The sequence below is a fragment of the Papio anubis genome, chromosome 10, assembly GCF_008728515.1.
Source record: "Papio anubis isolate 15944 chromosome 10, Panubis1.0, whole genome shotgun sequence".
NCBI classification, from domain to species: domain Eukaryota; kingdom Metazoa; phylum Chordata; class Mammalia; order Primates; family Cercopithecidae; genus Papio; species Papio anubis.
The window spans coordinates 87,760,515-87,771,206 of record NC_044985.1 but is presented as its reverse complement, the minus strand read 5'-3'; the positions used below and the strand labels follow the sequence as shown (position 1 = coordinate 87,771,206).

Here is a 10,692-nt window from a genome sequence, read left to right as displayed (position 1 = left end):
CCCTAGAACCTTGGACAAGGTCCCTAATGTCTTCGAGCCTTATGTTCTTCTAAAATCTGAGGATCATTTCCAATATCCTTTCCTAATCATCTGTGATGGTAGAATCCTGAGTTAAACCAGGGCTTCTGAAAGTATGGCCTAAAGGCTGTCTGAAGAATTAAAATCCCCAAACCCTGCCTCAGACCTTATAAGTGAGAAGTTCTGGGTTGGAGGCACCTCAATCTGCACTTTTTCCAAATGCTTCAGGTGATTATTGTATGAAATAAATGTAAGCACATAGAGTGCGCCCATGAAGGCAGATTTCCAAGAAGGGTCTGAATGTCAGGTTCCTTGCAATATGCACCAAGATGGATTAACTTCCTCCAAGAAAATTGCTTAGAAGAGAAATAGCTACCTCTTCTGCAGGTCTCATTAGCTTCCAGTGACACAGCATCAATCCCAGATGCGCCTGGGAGTGAGAACAGGAGATTGTGTTACAATTGGAACAGTGGTCGCAGTCTCAGGTTGTTCTTGCACAGAAACTTCTGAAGAGGGGTCTCTAGTACACTTTTCTTTTAGGGGGCGGCGGGGACGGAGCCTCACTCTGTCGCCCAGGCTGGAGTGCAGTGGTGTGATCTTTCTCACTGCAACCTCTGCCTCCCGGTTCAAGCGATTCTCCTGCCTCAGCCTCCCAAGTAGCTGGGACTACAGGCACCTGCCACTGTATCTGGTTAATTTTTGTATTTTTAGTAGAGACAGGGTTTCACCATGTTGGCCAGGCTGGTCTTGAACTCCTGACCTCAAGTGATTTGCCCACCTCAGCTCCTAAAGTGCTGGGATTACAGGTGTGAGCCACTGTACCCAGTCTCCAGTACACTTTTTATTCACACTGCATTAGAAGCATAAGCTTTCCTGCTGATAGCGTTGTCAGATAAAATACAGGGCAGACTGTTTACTTGTTTTTGTGGGGTTTTTTGGTTGAATCTGGCAAACTTACTTCGAGCCCCTATCCCAGCATGTAGCCAAGGAAACATGAAAGAGGAAAGAATAAACTTTTCCTCCCTTTTTACCAATAGGGCGTGTCATGTTTCTGGACTGAACAGAAAAAATTGACCTGAGATGAGAAAATATATATATATATATGAAATAAAACAAAGTCTCTACAGAGCCTGAGTCATGGCTCTAACCAGGTGCAAACAACAAGTGAGGCAATGGGAATAACTTTCCAGAGAAAGCCATGTTCTCCTTTGCTTTGAGACCTCCCAAAACAATAACTTAATTTATAAAGTCTTGAACTTCTCAACTGGCTTTGCTCCAGTTAACAACACAGGAACATCAACATTTCACAAGCTCAGTCCCAACTACGTTGAACAAACTCTCTATTAACTGTGGATATGGAAGAAGGCTCAGACTGGGTATAAAAATATAGTCAATTTTGGCAACAACCAACAATTCAAAAGAGAAAAAGAATAAAAATAAGAATTCACCAAAGAAAGAAAAAGATTGGAAGTAAGACTGGATTAAGACAAAAGTAGAATGAATGAGACACAGTAGGCAGCTGTAGCTCACAGTCCAGAGTCTTTAAGGTTTAAGACAAAAGATGAGTAGACCTGCACAAAGTTCTGCTGATCAAATGGGATAGAGATTAAGCTGGGACTGCCTAAGAAAACACTGATGGGTTCTGTATGGAAAACGGTCCTGGAGGTCTTAGTTCTCCAACTCATCAATCCATTTATTTGAGCATCTACTGTGTGCCTAAAGCTGTGATTATCCCTGTCTTGGAGAAGTTCCTGATCTAACTAGGCAGAAAAGACATACATGCTTGAAATTATTAGAGATGAAATCAAGTATAGTTATGAAACAAAAGGGGAGAAATCCACATGAGCTTAAAATGTCAGCAAATCTGATGGTGGAGGCAAAATTTGGGATTAGTCTTGATGGGTGTGAGAATGAAGGATTATAATATTTGGAGGTGAGAAATGAGGAAATGGGAAGCAGCAGGAACATGCTGAAGAAAGAGACATGAGCAGAGGCATCTGCTAGGAGCCATGTGGGAGGAGGAACTGACCCTGTAGCCCGTGGGCACTCTATCCGGCTCCCTTGTCATCCACATTCCTGCCAGGGACAAGTGGTTCCAAGGAGGAGGGTTGCAGTGCCCAGGCTTCCCCTGCATGGTAGGCCAAGCCCCTTTTAAGTTCATGGATTATTTGGGCTTGGAGCTGCCCCAGGAGGACCCTGATCCCAGAAATGGAGATGGTGATGAAGGTTGGAATCCCACGTGATGGTTGGTCCTCTGATTTGGGGACAGTTCACCTCTCGAGTACTGCAGACATAGGATCTTCTCTCATAAATGACATGGGGATTAGAAGAGGCTTTCATTTGGTGCCCAGATGCACTCCCTTACCCTCGTATTTGTTTTCTCCCCTTTCAGCGGGAGAAAGTCTTTCAGCAGGTCATAGTCTTTCTTGTACAATTCTTCTGCCATAGGGGAAGCTTTTTTGAGCTACAGGGTATTTGATTTTTATAAGATTGAGACTGAACGAAGGGGGCAAGGCTTACCTCAGTTAACAACAAATGGTAGAATTTTAGGCAATAGCAGAGGAAATATTAAGCTTAAATAAAGTAGTCCATTATCTAAGGGTGTCTGAAAGGTACCTGGAGGGCATGACTTGCGTAAGGCACTCTCTGTCACTTAGATCTGCCTATCAACTATGAAAAAGGGTAATCTCTCTAAAGATGTTTAGAGGAGTAGAAATGATATACTATCCACTGAGGCTCCTGATTGGTGTTTTTCTTCATGGCTACCATCCAAAGGCCTAGAGAGCAAGAAGCACAGTGTTCCACAGAAAAGGAGCTCATTCTAGGTAATAATCATTACCTTACTTTGAAAGACCTATTCATTTTTATTTAACAACCCCTTATGAAATGCTTACCGTGTGCTGTCTTGTGTGTTCGTTAGTACTTGCTGGGGAAAGAAAGAGAGAGAGAGAAAGAGAGCAAGAGCAAGCAAGAGAATGAGCAAGGGAGAGAGACAGAGGAAGAGACACAGACAGAGTTGCCTAAGCAGTGATTCTCAAAACTTGATGGGTATAAGAAGCACTGGGAAGATTTTTGGAAATACAAACTCCTGGCCCCACCACTCAAAGATTCTGATTCAACGCATCTGGGAATAAGTGTGAATTGGTATTTTTAGTAAGTGATCCAGTGGATTCGGTTACAGGTGGTCCCTGACCACATTGAGAATCATTGCAAAAGACAATAACAGGATATGGAGGTCAAAAATAGGAAACCTTAAGTGGAAACCAAACGTGCTGAGACTATACATTGGTTAAGCAAGAATCACAGAGGGCTTAGTGTGCCAGGCCCAGGTGTGCCAGCTGACAGCAACATAGGACCACAGGTGTGTGTTTTCCCCACATTTGCAAAATAGTTCATTTGGAAGCCACAGGGAAAAGTTCTATTTGTCAGGAAGGCAGATCAAAATGGCTGCCGGGGACTTGGTTGCCAACATTGGAGTTGCCATGACAACTGTAATGCCTGTGAGAGTTGAGCTGAGAAAGCAAGGGGTAAGAAAGAGGAGGTGAAGAATCTGTGTTAAACAGCATGCTGATTGATTTATAAAGGACTGCTACGTCTGTGTTAACCCACATTATATCCCAAATAGTGGTGAAGAAATCAAAAGGAAAGAGGATGGATACCTTTCAAGAATTACTTGCAGGTAGTGGGCTGGTGCAAAGCTGACTCATGAAGCATTATTTGTCCTTCTGTGATTTTTCAATTTGTTTTCAGTATTTCACATATTGGAGACTCCACCAACTACTGAATGAATGAATCAAAAATTTAAACACAATACTCAAATGCAAGTATGATAAAGACAACTCCGGAAAATGACCACCACAGATTTTTATTTAATTAAAAATATTATACATGTTGTTGCATTTTCATGGAAAATATTGAGTTAAAAACACCAGCAGTGTTAATTTTTAGAAACCTTCATGTACCCCATTTTGCCACCTGCTGCCTTCTTTTGTCCATGGCATTAACCACATATTTGTAAGAATTGGACCCATCGAACTGGAACTTCTTAGAAGGTCATACCTATGGGTTTCCTGGAGTAAGCCATTGTCTTCAAGACAGTGTTCTGTCAAGTCAACTCAGATACCACCAGCTGTGGCTTCCTTGCAAACTATTAAAAAGAACTGGTGTAAAAGCCCCAAAGCACATGTCAAACCCAACTCAGCACAATTCCACACAATCAAGCACTGCTATGACCTTATCCAGTTTCCAAGCCAGTTAGCAAATGACCTTGTGTTCTACCTGGTGTATTAGTGTCCTGAGCTCATCCACAAAACTTCCCTGGGACCCATGGTGGAAAGACACTGCCATATAGTGTTTATATTCAAACCATAAACAAATACACAAAAACATATGTGGCTCCTTGCACAATACTATCAAATTAAAATATATATATGCAATACAACCTTTAGCATCACTGGCTAAAACATAGCCATGTGAGTATTTTTGAAGCCTTGATGTAATTATACATTTGTTTCAGAAATAAAAGGCATAAAATTTAACTTGAAAAGATCATTTCGGCTATAAACGTCTCATACATAAATATAAGATGTGTACAATATAGTCCTTTCTCTCTCTCCCTGCCTTTTCTTTCTTTGGACTGTGCCAGTCCTTAATTCCTTGACCCACATCATAATGCTGCATCCCCATATTATTCCCAAGTGATGCTTTCACTAAAAATGGAGCTGATGTGACAGGAACATCCCAGCTCTGTCTTTCTGCTCCTTTGCTTTAAATTGTAGTACACGTAATTTGGGTTCTGCATCCAACTTTATATTAAAGAGAGATGAATTCCCCCCAAATGCACAAACAAATAAAAATAGCTGGATAGCAAAAAAGTTAGAATTGCCTCAGCTCTTGGAAATTGAAATATGGACTTTCTTCTTCATAATGGTTTCTCAATTGATGGGAATAAAATAAGGCTGAAATTGCTTTTCACATTCTGGCTCTGTTGGGGGCATTTTCACGTAGACCCCTGTTGTGAGAGGGCTTCTTTTCTTTAGCTGTCAAACACAAAAAGAAACAGTAATTACTACTGAGGAATACAGAAGCCACGTCTAACCATAATAGAACTCAACACATATTGGGTCTCTACCCAGTTAAAAATGAATGTTCACAGCATACAGAATTATAAACCTCAGGAGATTTTCTTGATTCAACTATTAAAATTTATTTTAGATAAATAACTGTGATTTTGATGTTAAATGGCAATCATTTGCCTTGAATGGAAGATAGGAGAAAGAGACTTTGAGAAAGCTTCACAAAGAACACCCAGAAAGCCCATGATAATTGATCGATCTTGTCTGCAAGGGAACAAGCTTGATAAGGTAATAAGCTTTAGTTATCCTGTTTGAGAGCTGTATTTCTCATCTCCACTGCTGAACCTACAGCAAAGGACATCTCTGTCAGGTTGGGTGGAGGATGTTGGAATAGAGTGTATCTTTGTGTATGTGTATATGAGAAAGAGAGAGAGAGAGAGAGAAAAAGGGAGAGAAGACGGCAGAGGAAGAGAAGAAGGGAGGGAGGGAGAAGGGTGAGTTTGTAATGGCAAAGCCAGCCTTAGGCAGAGGTGTCTGAGAGGGACTGTCAAAAAGAAATCCTGACAGGAGGCCTGATTCCATACTTCTACCTCTTCTACCACTAACACCTGTAATAAATAAAAACTGGGACTTTCATTTCCCAGTAAAGCAAACCGGATAATAGGGATAGGTATTATGTGAGCAGCTACAGCTTGGACAAGGAAGGTACCAGAGTGGCACAAAGAGGTGAATTCCAGGTGATGAAGAGGGCCATGGAGGAGAATAAAGACCATCCAGATGGTCCTTTCTAGCAGCATTCTGCCTAGCCTAATCTCATGTTTTCAGGGCTGTTAGCTTAAGTACAACTGTCATGAAGACAAAGAGCAAAACAGCTGCCCCATGTTATTGCAACGGTTACTCAAATTGAAACCCTGCTCAGAAGCACACGAACATTCAATATCAAACAAATTCATCTAAAATATTAGTCATTCTGAAACCTCAAATGCCAATGCATACGGTTCTAGTGTGTTCTTTACCACTGTCCTTCTTTCTCTTCATTTATTGCCTCATCTCAAGAACACTAAACTCAACACCATCTTTTGGTCAGTAGATACCACTAAAGGTATCCCCATCAGACATGGTGCACCATCAGCACCACACTCACCATTTTGCTCAAAGAAACAGCTGTGAGGAGAAAGCTATAAAAAAACAACCCCGAACTAACTGCTGCAAGGATCCAGAGGAGGAAGTCAGAATCTGGGCACGGTTCTGGATCTGCAACAGAAAACAAAGCAGAGCCTCCCTGAGACAGTTTTAAACTCTAGGGCTCTACTCTCCAACATTGGTGGAAAAAGGACATTAGAGCTTCCAGGCCTTGAGGTCCACCCCTAAATTGCATGGATATCCCACCAATAGGTTTGGCTATTTGGGACTACTTCCCCAGGAACATCATATCGTATCAAAAGCATGGGTCAAGCGTCATGATGATTAGCACTCCAGAGCAAGTGCCCCAACTTCCCCCAATAATTTTATTTTATAGTCGGAATGCTATTAAGGTTGCTACCTATCATAAGCAAGGCTACCATGTGGTAGAGAACTCTTAAAGAGAATTTCCACAGTCCTAAAAATAAACAACCTGAAATTAAGGAACAAAACTGTTTTTACGCATAGAAGACCACAATGCAACAGGTGTCAACTCAGTGAAATGGCTTTGCTCACCAATTACATAAATCTGGGTTCCATTGCCTATGCCCATGTAGTATGGTGGTGGGTACATGAGCTCCACCTTGCAGATGTAGAGTCCTGTGTCCATAGCCCTCAGTCCTTGGATAGTGAGGTTCACTTGATTTCCACTGGAGGTGCCCGTGCAGATGGAATCATCTAGGAAGGTCAACTCATTCCCCATCATGTACGTTGCCGCACAGACTTCAGTCACCTGGCTGTCGGCCTGCCGAAGCACTGTCACCCGGACCTCAGTGGCTTTGCCTGGAGATGCATACTCACACACAAAGCTGGCGATCCCTCGGCTGTTGGCCAGCACCACAGCAGGCTGGGCCACGTGCATTGCTATCATGGAAAAGTCAAAGGGAACTCAGTGAACTCATGCTCCTTCATGACCAAGCCCAGGCAAGCCCTTCTGCCTTCTAGCTTCATCCCCATGGCCTTCTCTCCCCCATCAACAAATCCATCACTTACCCCTTCCCCTCTCCACACCCCCAGCCTCCCCTCCATCTCTCAACTGTTTTCCAGCTACTCTCCATATAGATGTTTTCTTACTGAGAAATAGATTCTTCAAGATGGTTGTGGCAGGAAGAACACTGATATGACAAACAGAAGACCTGGCTCTCCCATGAAATATGTGATTTGGAGCAAGTCACACTTCCCCCATGTCCTTCATTTTTCTCATGTATAGTAAGAGAGAATTAGATGAGATGATATCTTCTCTGGTATTCTAAGGTTATGGTAGAACAATAGGAGCTATATAGTTCCGGAACTATAATGAGTGGTAGGGGAAATTCTGAAGGTTGAGGTACAGAATCTTGCTTTATCTCTCAAAGCCTATGTCAAAAACCTCTGCCTACTTATTGAGCTGGCCCTGAACCTCTATCACCCAGCAGTAGCTGTGTCTTGATGCACTGTACCAGCCTCCGCCTTCGCTGGCATTTTTGTAGAGTGGAAGATGTTGTTAGATGAAGGAAGCCACAGAGCCGAGGGCACCGGGTCGTTTCCTCTCTAGGTTGAGGCAACCCTCCTGTTAACTCCTGTGGGCTTCCCCTGACACCACGCCGCCTCTCTGCCCTTTCTTTCTCCTTGTCTTGAACACTCCCGTGCTCCTTTGTTTTCTCTTTCCCCACAGGATAAAGGAGATAAAGCTCTCCATACAGAGAGGCTTGTGTCAACTCAAAAATAGTGGCTGCATGCCAAATTACCTTCCTGTAACTAACCTGGCCCCTCTCCAGTCAGTCTGACAAGTGAAACCCAAAACTTGTGTTGCATGATGTCACTCATCTGCTCAATCCCTTTGACGCTTTACTAACACCGATTGCAAAAACAAATAAAATAAATAACATTCAATGAGTCCCCCATGATCCAATTCCAATCTATCACTCCAGTCTGAATTTCTAGGACACACTTTCCTGCTTATAAATCACCCTATATTAGAGACACTAGTCCCTTCCGCCAAGCCACCTGTACTGGACATCTGTCCTCAGAAGAGAAAACAGTTTGGCAGCAGCCACGGTCATGTCTATTCCAGCAGCCCTAGCTAGCTAGACTATAGTTTCCTTCCCTAACCCTCGCCTCTGCCTATCAGAGATGCCCTCTGAGCATCCTTAGCACTGTGATAACTCCATTGCAGCACTTCATTACATTCTGCCCTGTATTAAAGTTATTCGTGAGTTAATCACATCTCTCCACTTTTTTACTTGTGGTTCATGAACTCCTGTGAGCAGTGATTATATGCCGCCCAAGTGAGCACTCAATAATCTTTATTGTATTGACTCTAAGCTTAAGAAATCCTAAATGTCCTGCCCTCTCCCCAGGCAAGCTCCCACTTATCACCACTAAATGTGGTCACACTCAACTTTCCAGTATCTGTCATGGGACAGTCCTGCCTGGTTACTGGTTGAGATAAATTTACTTTAGGAAATTTAAATACTTCTAAGAGCATTTATTTAATCTTTACATATTTAAAACATGTAAAAATAAGAAAATATATGTGAATATTTCTTCTCCAGTAAAAATTAAACCATCAAATAACTTTTGAGCACCTACTTCATACAAACTACATGGTTTCTTAACCAAGAAGGTCTAGAGAGAGATAAGGTTGAGATTCAATGGAAATACTCATCATTTTAAGCCGTGTAACAAACCTAGTGTCAGCCTCTGAAGAGATGAAAACTGAGGATCTGCATCTGAAACCCACATGTAGATCAGGCAACAATTAAGTATTGTATGCCAAACAGACTGGTGGCTTGCTTTCTTTCCTTTTTCGTGTGTGTGTGTGTGTGTGTGTGTGTGTGTGTGTGTGTTGCAATTTCAAGCTTTTATTTTTATATAATTGGCTAATTAGTTTGTAGAATTGATTAAGAGAACCTTAAAACCTTGAATTAAGTAAAGAAGGCATTCTTCCCATGATTTCCCTACATTTTAAACAGGCTGGCTAATTCGTTTATAAAGCATATGAATCCGAGGACCTTAAAACCTTGAACTGTATGGCAAAGAAACTCTTCCCAGGATTTGCTTAAATCAATTAAAAAAAAAAAAAAAAAAAAAAAAGGAACTTGTGAGCTCATCCTGAAACCCAGCACAAATGTATTCAGGACTATGGATATCCTTTCCCTCTTAAATTACTTCCGGTCTCATAGAAGGGTCTGAAATTGCCTGTGTCTCTCTCCTAAACCAACTCACATGCATTCATGCCTACTAAATACCTGGCACTCTGTTCTGAGGTATCTCTTTGCTTATTTGCTGCCGCCCAACTGTTCCCTGCTGACCCTGGAATACAGAGCCAGCCAAGCCAGACTGGAGTTTTACCTTTAACTTCTGGCTTTGCTATAAATCACTGCCCTTGACTGCTGAAAGAAATGAAACCCAGGTGGGAGAAACACCTCCTCCATCTTCATGCTCCAAAAGTCTCACTTACCTTTGGAGAAGACAGGGATGAAGAGAAGAGAAAACAGGAGAGTGTAGGGCCGGGTCCTGGTAGCCAGGTTGAGCTGAGCCTTGTGCCGCTGAAATCCAAGGCAAGCCATGGCTTTATGGGAGCAGTGTTCAGGTCTTCAGGAAGTAGAGCGAAACCTTTCAGGATCCTGAAGCTTTGAAATGTGTTTGAACCCACACAGAATCAAGGACTTTATATAGATAGCTTTGATCCCAGGTATGTATTACACATGTGCACACACAGAAGGCACTTGAATAGAAAGCCTTTTTGTTTTGGTTTTACGAGAAAGGAAGCCGTGGGTTTAGCTGTTACGTCGAAAAGACAACCTCAAGCACTCAACTGAACAAAACAAGCCAATCCATGGATGGAAAATGTATTCAATTTGAAACTGAAGCTTCATGTTCACTTTGAGGATCTGGATAACTAAGTGGAGATTTGGAGAATTTCCTGGAGTACAAGGGTCCTCCTAATTTTATTCAATCTCTTGGGCATCCTTAACCATCCAATCCAATTCATTTCATTGACATCTCCAAACCTGCTAGGCTGCTAACTTTCTGATCCCTTGGGCTAATGGCAGGATTCGTCTGTAGGCATCATTCATAAAAAACTGTACTCTATCTGTGAAGCACCATCCTTCTAATCGTCCCTTGACATGCTTTACAAATAAGTTTATTTCTCCTAATTCCATTTAGCATTTGGTTAAGAGAAAATACCAAAATCACAAGAAATAAACTGAAAACAGGCAGAAAAAAAGCTGCCTCTGGTTTTGCAGAAGGAAAGAATTCAGATGTTCTTAAAAGCCTTAACTCAACAGAGACAAAACAGTTAAAGAAGGTCCAAAGAAAAGCCAATCCACATGATTCGAGAGATTAGAGCCTTCCATAAAAGGATAGACTTTTTTTTTCTAATACAAGTTTTTCAAGCAGAAAATTCAAAAGTGAAGGTTAAATATAACCA

The 10,692-nt window shown here is 42.0% G+C and overlaps 1 protein-coding gene across 3 annotated transcripts; it reads right to left on the bottom strand.

Moving 5' to 3' along the window:
* Nucleotides 1-3,864: 3,864 nt before the first annotated feature.
* On the bottom strand, nt 3,865-10,477 carry CTLA4 (cytotoxic T-lymphocyte associated protein 4). 3 transcript variants are annotated; one of them, XM_021923384.2, is made up of 4 exons: nt 7,350-8,748; nt 6,792-7,139; nt 6,238-6,347; nt 3,865-5,057 (listed from the first exon to the last, which is right to left on the bottom strand). In XM_021923384.2, exons 2-4 carry the CDS (start codon nt 7,135-7,137, stop codon nt 4,953-4,955), a joined length of 561 nt encoding a protein of 186 aa, XP_021779076.1. In that variant the 5' UTR covers nt 7,138-7,139; nt 7,350-8,748; the 3' UTR covers nt 3,865-4,952.
* Nucleotides 10,478-10,692: the final 215 nt, after the last annotated feature.